The following is a 23,502-nucleotide window of genomic DNA, read 5'->3' as shown; positions in this document are numbered from 1 at the left end:
CCAAAGGTAGATGCTTGACTGACTGACCCACTCTGGTGCCCTTCTTTTTAGCTAGTTTTGATTAGTCTGCCAATTCAATTCATCATGTCGAAAATACTTGCAAACCAAGAGAGGTTTCAAAAGAAAGACATCATAATAGCTATTCCAAATTTACAAATGCAAGCCAAGAAGTTTAAACTTCTAGTGTGAGTTTAAGATAAACTAAACAATGTCAAATACTACTCTTACTTAAAGCTATTTATGATTTATATAGGAATTCAATAGATTATTGTAAAATTTGTTTTAAATTGTCACTTAGCCTCAAATAGGTGACATTGAAATTTGAAGATGTGGTTTTTAAATTAATAAATTTTACTTGAGTGGGGAAACATTTTTTAATATAATTTTAAGATTTTTATATATTTATTTGTTTGACAAACAGAGAGACGGAGAGAAAAAATAAGCACAAGCAGGGGGAGCAGCAGGCAGTGGGAGAGGGAGAAGCAGGCCTCGTGCTGAGCAGGGAGCCAGACGTGGGGCTTGATCCCAGGCCTCTGAGATCAAGACTTGAGCTGAAGGCCAACGCTTAACCAACTGAACCATCCAGGTGGCCTGCCCTGGGGAAACATACCCAAACTGAATGTAGAGAAGGCTATAGAGAATCACAGCCTGTCTTTTTTTTAAAGAATTTTCTAAACTGAAATATCCCTGGGAGAAAAAAAAAAAAGAACTTATCTAAATTTATTTGATGGATCGGAGTTCTAAAGAATAAAAAAAAGAAAACCCCAGTAGCATTCATTTTACATATAAATGAAAGCCAAGTTTATTTCTGACTTTGTAGCTTTATTGTTCACATATTTTGGTACTTTAAAAACTTTTTTAAAAGGTTCTATTTATTTATTTGAGAGAGAGAGAGAGCATGAGCAGGAGGAGGAGTAAAGGGAGAGGGAGAAGCAGATGCCCCATTAGCAAGGAGCCCTGCACGGAGCCCCACCCAGGCTCAATCACAGGACCCTGAGATGACCTAAGTTAAAGTCAAATGGTTACCCAACTGAGCCACCAGGGCATCCCAGTGGCATTTTAAGCATAATGTGAATAATTCAAACAGTTCAGGGTGAAATATAACACACATGGCACATAGTTAGACAAAATGTAAGTATTTTCAGTTCCAATTTAAAAATAGGAACCCCCCAAAATAGGAACCCAATATATAATATATGCTTGATTTTTTTAAAAAAATGGAAAGTCTATTATTACATATGTAAACATATATTTGGGTAAATATGTAACTACATACAACAAAGAATTTTCCTGAAATTATAGCAAATGTATTTATATCAAGCAAAAACTGCTAACTTACTGAATAAGTAATCACATTAACAAAAAGCCCTAAGGGCAAGTATTTTCCGATGATATTTTGTCGCCTGAGCCTCATCTTTGCTGTCCAGACTGTATCTCTAGAGAGGGAGAGGCATGGCACTCCAAGTCTCTGGATGAATGAAAGATGGAAGTTTTAGGTTTAAAAGAAATGCGTAGACATCTCTGCTGGGTCTGACAGGTCTTTGGACTGCAGCTAACACTTTTCAGGTAAGGGGAGAGGAGGTAACCACTCCCACAGCTGGAGTGGGGTCTGGGCATTCCTGAAAGTCTTTCAAACACAAAGCAGAGAGACAGGGACGTCTGAAATTACCATTGACATGATCTCAAGCTGCTTTTCAGAATTTACTGGGCAGGAACAGACTCAAATTATTCACAAAGAAGCGTTGGAGAGACAGAAGAGAAAAGAGAAAAACCTTCCCTGATGGTCAAACAAGGGTGCATGAAATTAGCAACCCATGCACGTGGGTCCAGTTTGCACCTAGACTGTTAAGTTCTATTATTTAACTATTTCCAGAAGAAGCATGTCTTAAAAAAAAAGAAAGAAAGAAAGATTGTCTTGGAATCGGTGGTAATGCACAGGCTTTTGTTTTGGGGGGAGATTTTTTTGGTTGGTTAAGTTTGATTTTTGATGCACTGAATTCAGTAGGTAATATCTGAGCATGGTAGATAATTCCAAAGAGACAAAATGTCTATCTGCAGTGAGAAGTGATTTCCTTTCTACCCTTCACCATCAACAAATTGCCTTCCCAGAGCCCACCCCTGCTGCCTACTACTTATACTCTAGGCAAATATAACCAAATGTCTGGGTCTCTCTCTTTTTTTGTTTTGGTCCTAGGGGCCATGTTCCATACACAGTCTACGAGCTGCTTCTCTCAATTCATCTATTCTGGGGACTGTTTCATATCAGCAGGTCTGGAGTGCTTCCCATCCCTTCCAATAGGTATAGCACATTCCGATGAATGATCACCCCACAGCATGCATCCTACCAGGGCCCTGCTAATGACCACACTCACAGAACTTTTCTTCTTGGATTTCCAGCTAAAACTTTAGCTGGTAGGCCAGCTGAAATTGTTCTGCTTAATTTTGTTCAATTTCTGTTTAGTTCTGAATTCTGCTTAAATTCCCTTATATCAGTTATTTAGCAAAACCTGAAAAATCCTACAGCTATGGAGCAAATCAGTGCTTGGAGAAAACAGCGATGAGGAGGCAGACTTCTGGTCCTCCTGTGTCTGCGTCTCCTTGGAACCTAGCATTATTCACATCGTGGGCACTTTTATTGCTGTCGCTAAATGTCAGGACATTCTGAATGAATGAGAAGATGTGCAAGCACATCTCCTGTGACCAAATATCACAACCAGAGGGCCAGGAACGTGAAACTCACTCAGCCGAGGATCCTGATTTGCACTTGGTGAAATGTTACTGTCTTTTTCCTTTCTTTTTCTCTCCTTTCCTTTCTTTCTTTCTTTCTTTTTTTTTTTAATTTATTTATTTGTCTCAGATTGAGAGAGTGAAGTGGAGGGGGAGAGGGAGAGAAGGTCCTAAGCTGGCACTGTCCTGAGTGTGGAGCCTGACGCAGGGCTCAATCTCACCGCCGACCCTGAGATCATGACACGAGCAGGACAAGGGGAGATGGAGAGGAGAAGGGAGTTGGGGGAAATTGGAAGGTGAGGTGAACCATGAGAGACTATGGACTCTGAAAAACAATCTGAGGGTTTTGAAGGGGTGGGGGATGGGAGGTCGGGGGAGCCGGGTGGTGGGTATTAGAGAGGGCACGGATTGCATGGAGCACTGGGTGTGGTGCATAAACAATGAATACTGTTACACTGAAAAGAAAATTTTTAAAAAAGTTGTATGTTATATTGTAATAAATAGTAAAATTTAAAAAAAAGAAAAGAAAAGAAAGAAACCTAGAGTCGGACACTTAACCGACTGTGCCACACGGGCGCCCCCAGAAGGCTGGTGTCTTAAAAGCAGTGTACTTCTGATCTGTCAGCCAATTGGAAAACTTGTGGCCGCAGAAGGACCTGCAGAAGAAACATTCTAAATCATGAAGCGTGTTCTATGCTTCGGGAGAGGGCAGCAGCTTAACTGCAAATTCAAGAAAACTGGGTTTTATTATTAGAAAGTTAATTCTATTCTGCAACATTCACACATTCCCCAGTTCGGGGACTGTACCTGTCCTTCAAGATCCCTTTGAATGTGCAAACCAACTAGGAAATGCTCTGCCTTCTGCAGGCCGCCCGTCTCCCAACAGCTATTTCAGGCAGGAGCTGCTGCTCTGGGAGGGAAATACTTCTTGCAGGCCAAGATTCATCAGCTTGTTTTCGGGAGGAAAAAATACCAAAGGGTTGGCTTAGCATGTAAATGAAGGCAGCCTGATTGTAACACTAACTCGGGTTATGGTGACACTGTTTCGAACCATCCTGCACACGCATTTTTGTTCTCTTCCGTTGTATGGGTGTGTTGTTGTTGTCCTTATTGTTTTGCTTTAAACTCGTGGGCTTACCAGTTGAGACATGGGATATTCCTCACCCACCCAAAACATAAATCTGCTGTCCTCCGAGATGCTACTTGCCTTATGAATATACAAATCACCAGGAGGGAGACTGTAAAGTATTTTCTCAGGAAGGTCCCGTTTTTCTTCTGCCGCTGATGCATTTCTCCACCACACTTGTTACAGCAACGGCACAGACCAAAGCAAAACCCCACCAGAGGCATCAGAAAGACAAAGAGCAGTCCCAGGACAGCACAAATAATAATCCCGATTTCATAGTAGATAATCTGCAGACCAAACAAAAGAAACAGCATATACCATGACACAAAATAACACGTAGAACATTCCATAGTGTGCAGGCTATATTTGTTTAACCTATTTGATAGGTTGAATCTTCAAGTGTGCATGTGCGTATGTCCATCTTGATCCTCCTTTCTTTCTTTTTCTTTTTTTAAGAGGGACGGGCATGGGGAGAGGGAGAGAATCTAAAGCAGGCTCCATACGCTAGGCATGGAGCCTGATGCAGGGCTCGATCTCACAACCCTGAGATCATGACCTGAGCTGAAATCAAGAGTTGGAGGCTTAACTGACTGAGCCACTCTATAGTCCCTTGATGCCCTCTCTTAAAACAGAGGAAGACAGATTTATCAGAATATGGAATCAAGTAGTTACTATGTTCTTCCAACTCACAGTAAAATGTCCAAGTGCAGGGTCAAATTGCAAACGGCTGAATTTAAACCCCAAAGGTTATTGGGTACATTATAGATAACGTATGATGAGTGACAATGGGCGAAGTGAAGAATAGGGCCTTGGTAAAGTGGTACCTCTCCTGCCATGCAGGTACAGCTGGCCTCAGTAACCCGTGTCTCAGATAGTCTTATATTCCTAGGAACTAGAGCAACTTTGAGATAGAATAATGTGACCTAAATGTATTTTCATAGTCACTGCTGGGGCTGTATTCTGGGATGAAAAAAAAAAAAATTAATGCAACCGGATGACACAAAACTTGAGTTTATTCCAATGCCTGTATATAGTTACTCAAATTTCCACAAAACAAGACATTTTTAACGAATGACAATTACAGATTGGCTGTTGGTGACTAACGGACCAGCTAGCTAGCAACGGATTCTGAAGCCACGCTGAACAAAGTAAACAAAACACAATATTGCTCCTAGAAGCGAACATGAGGTCTTAGCACTGAACTGGGAGTCAGAAGACCTGCTTTAAATTCCAGCAGGGCGCTTCTAGTTCCCTAGTCCAGAATTAGCATTAACATCATGAACAGAATTGTGAGGGTCAGATAATTAAACGATTCAAAGTGAAAACAACAGCCAAGTGATGGCACACAGTGAATAGTCAATCAATATTAGTTAAATCTGTGGGCAAATGCCTCAGAGTACTGAGGTACATGTGGCTCTTGAATATTAATTGAATATCCCTTTATATTAAGGATATAATACTTTAAAAAAAGGTGGTTGAATTTTGCTGCATTCATTCTGCTTAAACTAAGCCGCACTCCACAGCCACAGAGAGTCGTATAATGGCCCTTGGGAATGCACATCATTGGCCAATTGAGAACCTAGCCTCAGACACCCCAAACTCTTCTCAATTTTCCTATCATTTCCCAGCAAATGTTCCAAATCATTTACTATTTTTCAAAGAGATTTAAAATCCTTTATAAATCCCAGGAGACACTGAACCCAAATCCAGGAGAGAAGGTGTTTTGAAATGTTCTAAATGCACTATGTTTAGCTCCAAGTACAAATTTCACACTTTATATACTACCTTTGCAATGCTACTGGCTCAATATTATGTCCAAAAGTATCAGGAACAAGATATGTCATTTCCAGAGTTCCCTTCTGGACTGAAATCTGGCTAAGGTCTGACAAGGACCTAAGTGACTTCCTGATACACAACGATCTCCAGAACGCTCTGTAGATTGTGTGGAGTAGTAGCTCAAGGTTGAAATGTGCCGAGATGGGTCGCCATTCTTTGGTGAAGTACTCAAACTGAAAGATTAGGTTAACAACGACTGCATTAGCAAAAACACAAACAAGCCACTTTAAAAACCATCACAGTGGAGAGACAGTGAAGAACAGAGAGTTCTGGAGGAAACAAACATCTCATTACCGGCTGGCTTTAGACAGAGCAACGAGAAACAGCAAACAAGAACTTTACCTTCAGAGTCAAGACTACATTTTCTGGCTGTGGAAGTCAAAGCAGTTGAGGAGTTGAGGAGAGTAAGGCAGAGGCAGCATGCGTCAAGAAAACAGAAAAAGTTACATGAGTGATTAACCACAACAGGGAACGTCAATACTCCATACAGAGAAAATCAAGTGAGAGGAGGATCCCCAAAAGACAGGAACATACAACTTGAGTGTTTATTAGAGAAACAGCCTTGAGGTTGACTTAGGTCTGGAATTTACATCTGAAATTTATATTTGGATTTCTTGAAAGGTTCTTAACAATATGCTAATCAGCTGTGGACAGTGGAGGTGGAGAATTGGAGGGAAAGCTACACATGCTTAACACACTAACTGCCTGGTCTTTGCACAATAGGGGATCAGCAGCTGTTTAGAACCCCAGCTAAAGCAACGGCTTCCAAAGTGTCCTTTCTGAACTGAAAATCTGATGGTGTCATCCTCTTGCTCAACAGCATTCCAAGGATTCCTACCATGTTTCATTCAAATCTTAATGTGATCCTATAACTTAACCCCGACTTCATGTCCTGTTCTTTGTAACCATTCTGTTCCTAGGCAGAAGCCTCACGCTCCCCCCTCTTCTCTCCAGCTCCCCAGTGCTGCCTCCTCACCCAGAATGTTATTCCCTTCACCTCTCTGCTCAGGAAACTCAAGTCTGCCTGGATGTGGTGTCCTCCTGGAAATTTGTCTTGAGAACCAAGTCTGGGTTTGCTTTCTTCCCTGCTTCCTGCTGCCTTGGAGCCCACACTTGCCCTTTGCTAGCAGGTGCCCCACGTGGAAGGACTCTCCCACGGAAGCCTAAGTCATACTGTTCACCCGGAGAGAACAGGATCCATGATATCACTCTCACCATTGTCTCTCAAGTGCCCACCCAGGGACTTGGCATGCAAACGGTGCCCCACTGGAATCAGGTAACCTGATGAACGGAGCGAGGGTGTTCTCTAAATGGTGGTCCAGAGATAGGGCTGGACGACCCCACAGTGAAATACGACAATGAAGATATAGTGAGTTTCCCATGAAATGGGATTTGCTCAGTGGATCTTTTTGGTGGGAAGAGGGAGGTGATAGCATATGAAAGGGGACGAAGTTAACATCGTTGCTAGCATTTAAATATCCCTGTGTGGCAAAATAAAATTGGGTGGCTCTATGTCACTTTTTTGGAAACTGTGTGCTCTGGGAAATCTAGAGGTTTAGGAACTATAGCTTTGGATGGCACATTTTCACAGATGTGAAGGAACGATGACTATGATATTAGTAACTTTTATTTTTTTTTATTTTTTTATTTTAAAGATTTTATTTATTTATTTATTTGACAGAGAGAGATCACAAGTAGGCAGAGAGGCAGGCAGAGAGAGAGGAAGGGAAGCAGACTCCCCGCCGAGCAGAGAGCCCAATGTGGGACTCGATCCCAGGACCCTGAGATCATGACCCGAGCCGAAGGCAGCGGCTCAACCCACTGAGCCACCCAGGCGCCCCTATTAGTAACTTTTAAATGAGACATCCAGCATGTTGGGGTGGGCAGCTCGGAGGCACATGCCCCCAGGGTAACGGGGGGCATCCTGAATGACCCTGGGCATGGCCCCCACAGGCTCGTTGTCTCCCAAACCTACCATAAGTACTTCACAGCACATGTTCAAAACACTGGCTTCCTGTTCTTCCCCTTGAACGGGTATCAGGAGATTTGGGTAAACCCAGCCATCAGTCTATAAAGCAAGCCCTGCATCATGGCTACGATCAGGTGGGTTTCAGAAACCTGCTCTCGCTTCTAAGGTCGGTCATGCTGAGCTGAGGCCCCTGGGCAGAACCACCTGTAAGTTACAACAATCAGCTGATTCTTTTGCATTTAATTTTCCCACTGAGGGGTAGGTCTGGTCCGATATATCTGATGGGCTACCAGCAAACCCCACAGTGGAGCTGGGTTCGTCACTACCTCTTCCCCATCCATGCTGGCTGTCACTCAGGTATAAAGTTATTTTCATGCAATGCAGCAGTCTGAATCCCTCTGCGCCACATTATGCCTGTGGTTTCCCACTCCAGTTAATTACCCATACCATCACCGGGGCCCTTTTCAAAAATATCAAGAACCAGCCAGCCCTGACCAGCTACATCAGAATCTCTGGGGGACGGGCCTAGACCTTGTTGCCAATGCTACTCTGAGCGTTCGTTACCTTACTGACAGAACAGGGATAAGCAGAGATATTATTTTATGCAGTTTTGCAAAGAGAACAAGAGAAAACAGTGAGCAGTAACACATTTTGTACATTATTCTGTTCTAAGCGCTTTACATATACTGTGTAATGTATGTTAAATGAGGTAATACCTTGAAGGGCTTAGGACCAGGTTTCCCCGAGTAATGCTCAATCAGTCATCATTATTACCATCAACAGAAGAAGAAGTAGAAATAATGCGTGTTAACACTATTCTCATCTCTCACCTCCAACAAGCCTCAGACCATGATCCAAGTCATGGACTATCTCACACTGCCTGCCCTCTTAAATGCTACTGAGATCCCCAGAAAGTACGCCCCTTACTTGGAAAGGAGACTGTGTTCTGAACCACGTCGCCTGGGGGGCGGGAAACAAGGAACTCATTCACTTAGCTTTCCCAGACACGTAGAGTGGTAGTGTGGGTTACCACACAACCACTGGAATGATAGACCTGCCATATCCTAAGTGCCAAATTAATATCCAATGACTGTTAACACTAGTGAGGTCATGGAAGTCAGCAGGGATGGGACCCAGGTCCAGCACCTGTCCCCAGAGGAAGCTTCTAGAAAGGGAAAGGTAATAACTGAAGAATGACATGAATGAGGAAGGGCAGCCGACCAAGAAGCTGGAATAGAGAGGGACCATGACCACGAGGAATCGAACCCAGGAGGTCATCCCAAAGAAGCTGGCCACTCCTATGGACAGGGATGCACAGAATGGAAAGTCAGAGGTGGTGGCGGGAGTGGGGGGGTGGGGAGGTGGGGAAAGTACTGGGAGAGCTGTCTCCTGGAAAGGTTTCTAGAGGGTAGGTGGCACGTAGGGCTTGTTGGGGGGAACCAATGTAATCATCTACCTAAATTGCCCCAAACGATGCATTCTTTGAAGATGGGAACTGTGTCCTTTCCTTCAGTTGAGGAGCCATTGCTTGACAAGCTCGGCTGAGAGGGTCTTTCTTCAGAAAGCCCATGTGAGCTGGGGGGAGGGTGACGGTATGCTGTTTCCCTTGGTTTTCAGTCAGCCAGAGACTCTGGGAAGGGGCTCACCCACACGCTGGTCCCCGAGGGAATGCACTCAGGAGCGAGTTGCCCATGTAATCTCTACCTAGACCCTGTGGTGAGGACAGACTATTCTTGGGAAGACCAAACTGAGTAATACTTGTAAGTCATGAACAAGGGCGTCCACCTCTGAGCACATGCTATAGATGTGCTAGGAACCTGGGGTTATTGGAGACATTGCTTGGATTTCCATAGCTCCATCTGCCAGATTCTCAGCTTCCCTCTTGGTTCCATAATTCCAAATTCTATTCCCCTCCCAGATTTCCATTTCTGTCCGACCACTTTTTCCCAGGGATGATTACCCACCATCACAGTCTGTGGCTTAATAGGTAGAAGGCACCGCTTGAAGGCTGTCAGTCTCTCCATACAGCCCAGAATACTCACATGAGCTGTGTCTTCCAGACTTGCCACTTTAGGACTACAGGCCACTACTACAGTGGCCGGATTGAGCCTACTTTTTGTTAGTGGTGTGCTTGTCAGTTCGGAGTTAGACTCCATCTGGGTACAAACCCCAGTTTCAGCATTTAGTCCCTGGGTGACCTTGGTCAAGTCCCCCAGCCTGAGTGCAGGATTTTCTTGCATGCGCCGTGCACACACACCTCTGCCTCGGATCGGTGTTGTTGTGAGGATTAGAGACAATGTCAGCCTTCTAAACCAGTGTCGGCCCAGATGGACAAGAATTAGTCTTACAGAGAGGGCGATGACCTAGTCTACACTTCAGAACCAATGACGTAACCGGAAGTAAGGCTGTATTTCTCATCTACTCCACCTGCCTTGACGTCTCGGTTCAAATGCTAACTCTCCCGTGGCGTCTTTTCCTGATTTCCCAGGGGCAATAACAATCCCCCTCCTCACGTCCTTTATCAGAACTTCTCACGTGATGCGAGTCTCCCTCCATCTCACAGTCCAGCTGTTGACGGCATTAGTCGGCTGGGGCCACCATGACATAGTGCCACAGGCCAGAGGGCTTGAACAACAGAAGGGTATTTCCTCACAGGCCCGGGAGCTGGGAGTCTGTGATCAAGGTGTGGGCAGGGTCGGTGTCTTCTGAGGCCTCTCTCCTTGGCTTGCAAATGGCTGTCTTCTCCCTGTGTTTTTACGTGGTCTTTTCTGTGTGTATATGTGTGTATGTCCTAGTCTCCTCTTCTTTCAAGGATACCAGTCAGACTGGACTAGGACCCACGAATGACCCCATTTTAAGTTAATTACCTATTTAACAACGTTATCTCTAAATACAATCCCACTCTGAGGCGCTGGGGATTAGGCTCTCAGCTTATGAATCGGAGGCACAATCAGCCCATAACATCCATGTTTATTTCTTGTCCCGTATCAATTGTGAGTTGGAGGAGTGAAGGCCATACTTTCACGTTTGTCCCCCTACCATGCCTCGTTCCTAGTCAGAACTATGTCAACAGAGATAAAGCGAATACATAAAACAAAAGAGAGAAGTATTTTTTTAAAAATGTGAAGGAGGAGAGGAGCCGAGGGTCTTAAAGCTCTACCTTTAGCTTTCAGTTGAAGTGTAAAAAGGAGGCAGCTCCATGAAAGTCCTAGTTCCCTTTCAAAGTCAGGCCCAGCCCTTGGAACAAAAGGGCTGTGAAGAGAGTTCACTAAAAGAGCACCGAGCCCGAAGGTCACTGCCACAGCGGCTCCACCGTCATCTGAAGGCTCACCAGAGGAGGAAATGCTGGCTCAGCACTAAGAAAGCTGAGAAGACTCCTCAGAGCCACTCACCTGGCCAGACCTTACCTGTGTGACTGTGTGAATCAGAGACCCCGTGGGCACCAGTCAGGGCAGAAGATGCTGTTGGTGCCCCCCACCTCCCTCAGCCCTCAGTCATCCCCCTGGGCCTCCTCAAACTTCTAGCTACTGCCATCTTTAACTCTGTGCCTGAAGGCCTTTTATGGAACCAGGACAGGTCAGAAGTGCTTGCGGATGAACCCTCTCCTCCCGTAACCTGTGACCCTTCAGTCTCGGCGTCTGGACGCCTCAGCTCCCTCATCCTTCCAGTAGACCAATTCGGACACTGGTGGTTTGCACCGTTTCCCCAGCAATTCTACAGGATGATGCTTCAGTCACCCCTTGGGGCAGGTGGCGCCAGGCCACACCCTTTACAGGCTGCTCTCTCTCCCTTGTATTATTCTCCAATTCCCAGCCAGTGTTCCCTGCACCTGCCAAACAATTGGCTTATTCTTGACTCCTGCTCTGCTTGGGAGGACTCTAACCCAACATGCCCAGCATACATACATCAGACTAAACCACTCAGAGAGCTCCCCCTACAAGGTGCCTGGCTTCCCTGGGGTCTTCACCTCACCAGATCCCTCTTCCTCGGACAACCATAGAAAACATGACCCGGATTCAGGTCATTCATGAGGGCTCAGTTCTGTCTCCTCTCTCCACTTCACCCAGATGCCAACAGCTTTTGTTCATCTACAAAGACACCTGAGGTGGAGAGGAAATCAGCCACTAGGGAGATACCAGTTTTGTAGGACATCCAATCGAATACCAAGCCCACCATAAAGGTCCTGCCCAGCTAAGAATCCTGTCATGGAGAGCGGCAGCGCAACACTGGCAAGTAGGGCTTCTCAGAGTCACCTCAGGGTCTCAGGACCCCATCCTCCAAGGCCTGGAACAGTTGAAGCACGCTACCCCCGTCCATGCCTTGGCAGAACCAGTTGGCATTCAGGCCAGGCTGCTGCTGGCACGAGAGCTGTCCACACTCACTTTGTTCTGCCCAGGAATGCGGGCCGACCCAGGCAATCCTGTTTGGGACACACATGAGGCCCGCGGCATTTAATAATGAAAATGTTCTCCACAGTCCTAGGGAAGGCCGTGAGCACTGCAGAGAAACTGGCTCATCAGCTTTTATACGTGTAAATGGTTTTTAGATAAGGCTTTCCTCTTTGGCTTCTGTGTTTGCTTTCTCTTGAGTATCGCTTTATTGCAAATTGAGAATAGGAGGCATGGTAACCACAGCACCTGCGGTCCATTCACGGGGCAGGAGTTCACCGCCCGCCCCATACACCGCCCCCCACACCCACCGGGAACACTGTCATCCACGTCCTGTGGCTGGCGCTTCAAGAACGTCCGCCATATGTCTGCTTTTATTGTTCTCTTGATAAACACCTTCGTGCCAGGGAAGGAGAGAGCAACGGGACAAAGAGCCTAACAAATGGATTCAACTATTTTCTTTTTTTTTTTTTAATTACCCTAACATTCAATGCAACAAACATTTGTCTATTTCACTGGCAACCCCACACTCACAGTAAACTAAAATCAAAAGAATACACTCTTCTGTTTACGTAGTTGATTGCAGACACAAGCGGAGTGAATGGGCAGAGCAGCACCTCGGTATTAAGTAGAGACACACAGGTCGTTAATATCGTCCACTTGTGAGCATTCCGGGTCCCGCTCACCTCTTCTTCCTCTCCACTCTTTCACGCCTTGTCCTGGTGGCTCACCTGGTCCCCAAAGCCTGAGATGCCAGCACAGGTCCCTCTCCATCTGCGGCAACTCTGCTTAGTATCCTTTTTACCATGAGCCCCCCAATCACCTCCTTGTGGAAGAGCTTCCAGTCAGATTTAATTACTTTCATCTACGTTCCTCTGCATATTACATATAAATCTACTTATTTCCTTCTTTTCCTTCTTCCTTTAACAATGAGGTACTGTCTCTGCCATCTGGCTCTTTATCTCCTGAGACCGAGGGCTGTTTTCCTTATCTCTAGCCGGGGCAAGTGCACACACAAAGCTCTCAATGAACCTGCTCAAATGTGAAGTTGCTTTTCAACAAACTGTATTTTTAAAACAAAGTGTTCTGTTTCTAGAAATGCTCAAACAATTCTACTTAGTTAGGGAGTTCCTCTCCCTTAGCTAAAAAAGTACCATAATACTTCCCTTAAGGAAATTTGGGTTTTTAAATAACATACACCTTGAAAGGTGAATGTTTCTTCAAATCCTACTTTTGGAGTTTCTGCTGCAGTTCAAATGGGATTTATAAAGTGCTTTAATATTTCATAAAATTTCTTAGTTAAAAAAAAACTCGCGGGGTGGGAAGTTGGGGGAACCAGGTGGTGGGTATTAGAGAGGGCACGGATTGCATGGAGCACTGGGTGTGGTGCAAAAACAAGGAATACTATTATGCTGAAAATAAAAATTAAAAACAAAACCAAAAAACAACTCTACAAATTTCACAGGTTAACTGATTGTTTAAAGATTTACTTCCAAGTCAGCCAAAATTTTGCACATACTTATTTTCCTAACAAATATACCAATAAAAATTACCTTCTCATACTCAGTTGAGAAGTCGAACTTCTTTTGTAGAACTTTTCTTAAAATATCTGTGGGGAAAAAGCCACAAAAGAAGAGCAAGTTTACTTTTTCAGTAAAAACACAAAATGCATATTTAGGAAATAAAGTCTATATATACTCACAAAGTATTGTACCTCTCTCTATGTAGTAGTATTATAATTTTATTCCTATTTATTTTAGAGAGAGAGAATGCATAAGCAGGAGGAGGGACAGACTCTCCTAGCAGACTCCCTGCTGAGTGGGCAGCCCAATGTGATGGGGAGCTCCATCCCAGGACCCTGAGATTATGACCTGGGCCAAAATCAAGAGTCAGATGCTCAACCAACTGAGCCACCTGGGCACCCCAATTTTATTTCTATTTCTTAATGTAGGTAAATAACTGAGCTAATGAGGCTCTAACCAGAAGCAAAGAATGGAAGACAAGTATTTTTGACTCACTATTTTGTCAGTGGCAGAATTAGAGGGTTGCCATTTTTAAGAGTTTTCAATTTCTCACAAGACACCTTAATATTCGCCAACATACATGTCATTAATAATCCCTGGTAACATGTGACACAAACTGCTCACTGTTAATTTTTGGAACCACAGATGCAACTTATTCTTTAATCATTCCATATTTATGTAATATTTTACAAATAAAAGGAATCTTACAATTGACTTAATCCAGAGTTCTTCACATGAAACATCCCTCCCTTCCCATCCCCAAACAGCACATGAAAACCTGAAATAATACGCAAAATGGGATTTTTTCCCCTACATGTGCATTTGGGACAATTGCAAATTCTTACATAGGTGAAGACTCACCTCTTACTCTGACCACAAATCCAGTCATGCTGCAACTGGGGATTGGCCAGAGAGAGTAACTTGTCTAAAATCTGTGATGTGTAAGACCAAGCCCAGGTGGGTCTTCCCTTCTCTGCCCTGCGGTACTTCCCACACTCCACACTATAACTGACCCCACCAAGGAACTTCTGCAATGCTCTGGCTGTGCCATGCTGACCACTTCAAAAGTGTATGGCAAGGGAGAAAAGGAATCCCTGCTATGAATCCTTTTATAAAACAAGAAGTTCAGGTTTACACACCAGGAAACAAAGCAAGCCATAACCCCACAGGGCTTTCTGGAAAACAACTTCAACCCGCACAGAGCAGACTAAATGCAGCAGGTCTTCAAAGGATGTGCTAGAGGAGCAGGGATCAAACCAGAAGTTTTGGGATGCCTACACTAAGCCTAGGGTATGGGGAACCCAGGTTATTTCTCCAAGGGACATCAGGGCTGCCCACCCCCACAGATCTCCTCGCACTTTGAACTAGTCACTTCACTTTGATTTGTTTGTTTTTAAGATATATTTATTTGAGAGAGAAAGAGAGAACTCAGGGGAAGGGGAGCAGAGGGAGAGGGAGAATCAGGGAGAGCAGATTCCCTGTTGGGCATGACCCCACACTCAGGGCTCCATCCCAGGACCCTGAGATCATGACCTGAGCGGAAATCAAGAGTCAGCCACTCAACCGACAGACTGTTTATTTTATAGATTAGGCTTCTGTTCTGGATTTCATTGAACATAAGGGTCCACCGATGGTTTTTTTTTTTTTAATAGGAAATCATCCATTTATTAAAATATAATTAATGACACAGGTGATGTTCATGTGTTGCCTTTGGGGATCCTGATCTAAGTAAGAGTTGGGATGGAGACCAAGCTCCATTACCTTCTGGGTATCTAATCTTGGGTAAAGAATTAAAAGCCAGGAGCATTCTCATCAGCAAATCAGGATGATGTCAGTCCCCACCCTCAAAGGATTCCTTCGGGCCAAGTGAGATAAATGAGATTACATTAGCCTGACCACACAGTACCCATCCACTTTTTTCATCTTTATAAACCCAAATCAACCAACCCAAATGAAAACAAGATATCTTCAGGGGAGCTGGTCTCTCCGTCCCTCTCAGGTCACACTGACCAGGGAAGTGAACCCTGAGAGACGGATCCTCACTGGCTTACGTGGGCAGATCTGCACATATGGCCCGTGAATCCCCTGGAATCCTGGAATCCTCACGGTCTGCTCAGGGTTCCCATGAGGTGGAAGCAGAAGATGTTATTTGCCATTTCACCGTGTTGGCATTTGTACTCAGGGTACAGAGGTGATGGTGGAGAAGGCTGTGTGATTTGGCACGAGTCACACAGTGTTCATTGTGTTCTATGCTGCCATGAACTCGAGGAAGATAGAAAGCCCAGTTACACATCAGAAGAATCTTGGTGAAGCATTACAAAATCGTGATTTTATCAGATCTCAACCTCTGAGGAACCATCTTTCTAGGATTCTGTGTCAAGAAACAGAAGTATACATAAGGTGCTCCTCCTGCAGACCCCGGTACCCAGTTGTCTTCAGAGAGAGCACAGGGTCCTCGTTTTGAGTTGGGAGCCAAACCCCTCACGGAACGTTGTTATCCAGGCTTAAGTATCTCGTAGACATTTTCTCTAACATGGAGGAAGTGGAGCCCGCAACTTCAAGAAAGCGGCTGACAGGACTTGCTGCCAGTGATAAAATTAGAGCACTGAAGCAGAAATAAGAATTTTGCAAAATTTTTATCTTTGCGGTTGACAGGCGCGGGATTTTGCTACATCGTTCTCACTCCACCTTAACAGGTTCTATCAATAACAGGTGTAGCAGGTGCTTCCCTAAAGAGCTCCGTGGAGGCAGGCAAATGTGACATACATAGACCAGGTGTTGGCCACAGCCTCAGTGAGAGAGTGACAGTCTTCTACTGTCCAACAGATGATGCCATCAGCTCTCTGGAGGACTGACTCTCCCAAGTTCCTGGGATCCTGGTGGTCCCAGGTGTTGGGGAATGGTCCCAGGTACACCAACGGCACTCCTTACTGACAGCTCACCCCAGTCCTTTGTCGGCCAGCTGGCTCCATCTCTCTGCTAAAACAGATCCTTGCTGCGAGGGCCAAAAATCCACCCGAGGCTTTGGAGCAGGGATGTTCTCCCTCCCCCTGCTTTAGAACAGCCCTGCCTAAGAGAAATCTACTGCAAGCCATACAAGTCATTTCAAATTTCCTATTAGCCACATTTAAAAATTGAGAAAAAAAAAGGGTGATTATTTTAAATTAATTTTAATAATGTTGTACTTAATCCAGATACATGCAATATTTTGTCATTCCTATATGCAATCAATATACAAATATTAACAAGCTACTCTACAGTCTTCTTTTCACACTAAGTAAGTGTTCAGGGTCTGGTGTAGATGCTCATCAGTACATCTTAGGTCAGGTTAGCTACCGTTCAAGGGCTCAGTGGCCACATGTGGCTGTGGCCTCCCTACTGGATGGCACTGGGTCAGAAACTAGTCATCCACCTTGGAGCAATTCCATTTTACTCAAAGCGCCTTAAACCCCCTCCCTCCCAGTGTACCCTGTCACGAGAACACAAAATGAGCATCCACAGTATCCATGTTCCCTTTGCCTTCCCTGTGTATCTCTAAGTGGCTCTTAACCCAGGTAAATGAACTTGGGAAGGCCTGGAGTATACAGCCCAGCGTCTTTGGGGGTAGGGCCCTGGCATTAATGCTGCTGCTCACACCTCATGTGGGAACTCATGAAGCCCCATGTTGCTGGTGAGAACCTTGAATTGATTGTGGTCCATCTCAGAAAGCATAACCCCGGGAAGACCTGGAGTCCCGCTTATGCTTCCTGAGCCCCCGCCATCCTTGCTTGGTGATTCTGCTGTTCTGCAATCCTTTGTGTTTGCCTGTGTCTTCCTGGCCAACTCGTTAAAGGTTTCCAGTGGAGACTATCTTGATCTCTGTTCTGGGGCTTCAGAACTGTTTGTGGTATTGACACTGCATAAATGTAACTTCATCATAAAGAGTGTTGCTTCCTTTCCATAAATCAGATGAGATCCCCGAAGGCTGTGATTAGTTCCTGGTATTGCCTGGTGAGCAAGGTAGCCATTAGCATTTGGGCTACCACAGTGTTATCCTGCCCTCCGTGAGACCTCAGTGTGGATAACAGTGGCCATCTTATCCTTCTTGAACTGAATGAAGGTCTGCTCTGACGGAACATAATAGGCACTTAGCATGGGACAGACAACTCCCAGAGTCCAGGGAAAGATTCTCCCTGCCCTGAAGTTGGGGAGATACCTGGCCACCTTTCCCATGTGGCAATTTATTTTCCATCACACCAATCTCAAGCTCTTTACACAAAGTAACAGTTGCCTTTTAAGATACAGCAGTGTTTTCCCTCCCGTGAAATATGGGAGCCAATGGACAAGGAAGTTCTTTTCATGGTAGAACACTGTCTCTCATTTTCTGGTCTCATGAAGGAGCTCTGTGAGTCTTTTCACAAGGTTGGTGGCTGTCAGTCTCTCTTCATTCAGTGCTTAGATGGAACAAGGTCTTCTTACCTGGGATTTACTTTTAAGTTTCATGTGCTGATGGAAATTAAGGAATGCAGCAGCAAGGGCTAATTCTGATCTCTTAAGTTATACTACCAACTTACAAAGTAGGTTGTTTTTGTTTGGTTGTTTGGTTGTGGGTTTTTTGCTGTGTGCATGTATATGTGTGTGTGAATAATTTCTCTATGGATTTTTTGATGTCTAAAGCCACACAGCAAGATAAAATCAGGAAAGCAGGATCTGCATAGAAAAAAAATTCCATCTTCCTTATCCTAGCCAAAACTCATCTTTGATGAAGATATTTCTGTTCCCTAACTGGCTTCTCTTAATAAGTATGCAGGTTCTGGCCCAAGCTAGGCGAAACGAGATTCCACTCTTGGAATGTTCTCTTGGAAAATGGGTAGACGGCTCAAAAAAACAAAACAAAACAAAACACGCACACGCGCACACACACACACACACTCTCTGCTGTTGGTAGTTGATTGATCAGATTTGTGAGGAACTTAAGTGATCTTGCAAAGATTTTGCTGATATCTATTGACAGACTTACCTGGCTAGGTCTCTAATCAAAAGAGGTGCTACCTTATATCTTCTAAAGAACAGAATCTCCCTCAAAATGCTAAATTATATTTAAAATTGTTTTTAAGGAAGAGATTTTTATATCTGATATAAATAAACATTAATATGTTGCAATTCATTCTTTTTTTAAAAGATTTTTAAAATTTATTTGAGAAAGAGAGAGAGAGAGAGGTTGGGGGGAAAAGGGAGGGAGAGGGACAAGCAGACTCCCCACTGAGTGCAAAGCCCAACCAATCTCATGACCCACCCGACCTTGAGATTGTGACCTGAGTCAAACCAGGAGTTGGATGCTCACTGACTGAGCCACACAGGCGCCCCAATCCTTAGTCTATGTGAAACAGTATTATTTGTAATGCAGTTCTTCAGTAAATATTGCTATGGAATGTTATTTTGTTCATAGCTGGTAATGTTTTTTTGCCAAAACTATTCTAATTTTAGCTTGTTTTATTTTAAAGTTTTTTTTTTTTTTAAAGTTTAGTTAAGTTTTATATTCAGGTCATTTTAATTAGTCTTTTTTGCTTTTTTTTCTACCTGATGTTTCCTAGTCTCTCTAACTAGATGTAACAAGAAAGAATTATTAAAATTAAACCAAAATGAGTGATTACCTTAGAGGCATTATGGTGTTAAGCATCAAAATTGGTCTGAAAAACAATCTGAGGTTTTTGAAGGGGCGGGGAGTGGGAGGTTGGGGGAACCAGGTGGTGGGTATTAGAGAGGGCACAGATTGCATGGAGCACTGGGTGTGGTGCAAAAATAATGAATACTGTTATGCTGAAAAAAATAAATTAATTAAAAAAAATTAGAGACTAAAATATATAGAATTGATTTTTCTTTATGAACACACCTTGGAGGGTGAATCTTTTTTTTAAGCATTTTTTTTCCTAATGTCAAGTTAAATATGTTTGTACTTAGAACTCTTATTAATAAAAATTAAACACACACACGTGCACACACAAAGTAAGCTCTCTCAGACACTTACAGTGTTTGCTTGGAAATGTGATTAGCTAAGAGCATAAACAGTGTTAAGTGTTCCCCTGTGGAGACACCATAGTGTTCCTCTTTGTGGCACTGTCTTAAATTCACATGGTGTGGGGGTCTCTCTACTAAGAATGACTTAATCTGTTAATTTATGCACTAAATCAACACAATAAAGTAAAAGATTTTATTCAGGTTTCTACTAAAAGGATTAGTTTTATAAGTAGTATGAAATAATATCCAAGTTCAACTTAGAAACTTACAAAAGCTAGGTTGGCGAATGCATAACTTTCAAGAATTAAATATTAATTGAAATTTTAATTGTTTCTCTCTGGGCACAAAAGACTTTCCACAGGTTCTTAAACATCTGTTTGACAACTCGCTCCCTCCCCCACGCTAGACCGAATTCCGGAGGGCACAAGGGGCAGGTAGGTAAACCAAGCAGAATGCCTGACAAGTGCAGATAAAACACAAAACTGGACAGGTCAAAGGGTTGACTTCCTGGATGTGCTGGCATTTCCACAAGGGAAGGAAGAGCGAGAGGCATTCTGCCCTAACAGAACCGTTCAGTGCAGTGCTTGGTATGCGATCCACTAACACGAAAACATTAGCACCTGCCACTTCCACGCTCCTACCACACACTCTTCCTGCTCCGCCTTTTCTGGTCCTTCAGTTTGTGGCACAGAAGGTGAGTGCCTGGAAGAACCCATGTGTCACCTCATTTCCTCTGGTCCGCTGCTTGACTGCATTTCCCGGACCCTACACACTTAGATGGGACATGGGACTTGAGTTTTGGCCAATGGAAAGTGGGCAGGCCTGCGAACACAACAGTTCCAGGCCTGGCCTCTAAAATCACGAGACCCTGCATGCTTGCCTCTTTATCCATCTCCCGGCCAAATACGGAGGATCCAGTGGAAAATCCTGAAGGCTGCAGGGATGGAAAGACCGGGGTCGCAGGACCTCTCCGCTCCATCATTCCTACATTAGACTGAGCCAAGACAGAAAACAATTTTTTCACTGACACTTGGGCCTGTTTGCTATAGCATATGGTGCCTCTCACTCTAACTAAAAAAAGAGCCTTAGCCAATTAAGACTCCCTATGTTTTTATACTGGAGTATCTTCTACCTGTAGCCTATCCTGCCAGCATTTTTTTTTTTTTTTTTTTAATTCAGAGTGAGAGAGAGCGAGCAAGCATAGTCAGTCAGAGTGGCAGGCAGAGGCAGAGGGAGAAGCATGCTCCCCATGGAGCAAGGAGCCCGATGCAGGACTCAATCCCAGGATACTGGGATCATGACCTGAGCCAAAGGCTGACTCTCAACGGACTGAGCCACCCAGGCGTCCCAATGTCTTGCTAGCTTTGACCAAAGGTTAACTTGTCTATTCATCTGTTGAAGGACATCTCGGCTCCTTCCACAGTTTGGGAATTGTGGACCTTGCTGCTAAGAACACTGGGGTGCCCCTTCTTTTCACTACACCTGTATCTTTGGGATAAATACCTAGTGCTGCACTTGCTGGGTCATAGAAAGTTTCTATTTTTAACATTTTGAGGAATCTCCATTTTTGCAGAGTGGCTGCACCAGCTTGCATTCCCACCAACAGTGTAGGAGGGTTCACCTTTCTCTACATCCTCATCAACACTTGCTGTTTCCTGTCTTGTTAATTTTTGCCATTCTGACTGGTGTAAGGTGGTAGAAGATATGGTTCATATATACAATGGACTACTACTCAGCCATGAGAGAGGACGAATAGCCACCATTTGCATCAGCATGGATGGAACTGGAGGGGATTATGCTAAGTGAAATAAGTCAAGCAGTGGTTTCACCCCTATGTGGGACATAAGCAATAGCATGGAGGACCACAGGGGAAGGAAGGAAAAACAGAATGGGAAGAAATCAGAGGAGACAAACCATGAAGACTATGGAATCCAGGAAACAAACTGCGGGTTTCTGAGTGGAGGGGAGTGTGGGGAGGAGGTGACAGAGTGATGAGTATTGAGGAGGGCACGTGATGTGATGAGCACTGAGTGTTATATGTGTGACTAATGAATTGTTAAACATATCAAAAACTAATGATATTTATTATATGTTGACTAACTGAACATAATAAAAAAAAAAGGTTAACTCATTTTCCTCAGAAGCAGGTACACACGCATATAACACAGCAGACTGAGGTTTGGTGAAGCCATTAGGTTGGCACTAACGTAAACAGAGATTTTAAAAATCATCTTCATTAAAGGGTTGAAATTTCTGTATTCATAAAAGAGAATGCATGAAAATGCATTCATGCTCAGAAATGTCACTATAAAATGTGGTACGGTGTAGCTCAGGTAGAACACCTACCTCCTGCTTCTCATTTGTGGGTCTATGAAGCTCTGGAAAACATCTACACTCCTGCCTTAAATCTCCATAAGCCTTTCAACAGCCTCTCCAACAACTGAATTTTCCTAATCTACAAAACACATGTTCAAAACACGCTGATTCAGGCGTCTCTACTGCCAAAATATTTAAGGAAAATGCTCTCAGGTTACAGTGTTATCCAGGGAAGTTTGCATCAAAAAGGAGTTAAGACTAAGCTGGCTTAGGATCTTGGGACCATCGCCAAGAGTTATGGGCACAAAATGGCTGTTTAGATGGGTTGAGAGCACCAGCTCCCCAGGGTAGCTGCTCTTTCGGGAGCAGAATACATATTTTCATTAAATGCAAAGTTAGTTGGTGAAAATGTAAACATTTCGTGGTTTTTATGTCACTTGCACTTTCTCCAGAACTCCCACATGAATAGGTCTTAGATTCCAGAGAAGAAACTTACTGTGGTCGAATCTTCTCTTCCCGTATCGGGCTAGGCTTGCTGGGTTCTGTTTTTGTGCTTTAGAACTTCCTGATTCACATTTTCGATGAACGACCATTTATTTCTTCTCTTCAAAGAAAAATATTTCAGAGTGCACACTCTGGTTATTTGAATATTTCTGGTTGAGTAAGTTCTGGTTATTTGAATAATTTGACTCTGTTCACTTTTTATCAAGAACAACATTTAAGGTGCCAACTTACTGCATGAAAAATGTTGAAATCTACATTAAACCAGCACAGTAGATGTGATCAGTTCTGATAGCTAATAGGTTAGTTGAAAGAGAAAACGCATGATAATCATGCCTTCACTATTTAACTTAAGGCATATAGATACACATCTTTTGCCCTTCATTTGATGTGGAGTCAAGGTCCATTTTTGAGTATGAGTTCTCTGGCTAGAATGGAGAGGAGTTAGGACAGCCTATGGTAGAAGAAAGCTCCTCACTGGGGCACCTGGGTGGCTCAGTGGGTTAAAGCCTCTGCCTTCAGCTCAGATCATGATCCCAGGGTCCTGGGATCGAGCCCCACATTGGGCTTTCTGCTCAGCAGGAAGCCTGCTTTCCTTCCTCTCTCTCTGCCTGCCTCTCTGCCTACTTGTGATCTCTGTCAAATAAATAAATAATATCTTAGAAAAAAAAAAAAAGCTCCTCACTTATTTCAAGGTAGACTCATGCCAACAAGTCCACCTCAAAACTGCACACTTAGGGTATATAAGAAGGGATCAATGCCTCACAAAATTACACCACCTACACATAATGTGCGTCCCCCAGAGAAAACACTTGGTGATCTCTGACCCAAGATATGGGGGTACCTGGCTGATTTGAATCTTCAGTGATTGAAATGGGGAGAGGAGGAGCTGGCTTTTCTCCAACTACACACTCCCACCCCCCCACTCCCCACTCCCAATCCCCAAACATTGCAAATGCTTGCCTATGTCAGTCAGGGCTCTCCAAAGAAACAGCACTGTTGAGAGAGGAGACAGATATGGATAGAAAGGGGGATTGATTTAGGAACTGTAAAGGCTAGGCATTTTGAAGATTTTATTTATTTAAGAGAGACAGAGAGAAGGCACATGAGGGGGGAGAG

General features: G+C 44.0%; 1 protein-coding gene across 19 annotated transcripts in view; it reads right to left on the bottom strand.

Moving 5' to 3' along the window:
* Positions 1-23,502, bottom strand: part of PROM1 (prominin 1) — a 134,594-nt gene that overhangs the window by 51,877 nt on the left and 59,215 nt on the right. For 18 of the 19 annotated variants that reach the window (XM_059165080.1, XM_059165134.1, XM_059165126.1 and 15 more), the window contains 2 exons: positions 13,600-13,655; positions 3,935-4,140 (listed from right to left, as the gene is read on the bottom strand). In XM_059165080.1, the coding sequence (XP_059021063.1) occupies positions 3,935-4,140; positions 13,600-13,655 (262 nt within the window). The remainder of the gene's footprint in view (positions 1-3,934; positions 4,141-13,599; positions 13,656-23,502) is intronic. The other variant, XM_059165156.1, reaches the window with a different exon arrangement.

This window comes from Mustela lutreola, chromosome 1, assembly GCF_030435805.1.
Source record: "Mustela lutreola isolate mMusLut2 chromosome 1, mMusLut2.pri, whole genome shotgun sequence".
Taxonomy (NCBI): domain Eukaryota; kingdom Metazoa; phylum Chordata; class Mammalia; order Carnivora; family Mustelidae; genus Mustela; species Mustela lutreola.
Note: the sequence above shows the minus strand (reverse complement) of the source record. Positions and strands in the feature narration are given on the sequence as shown.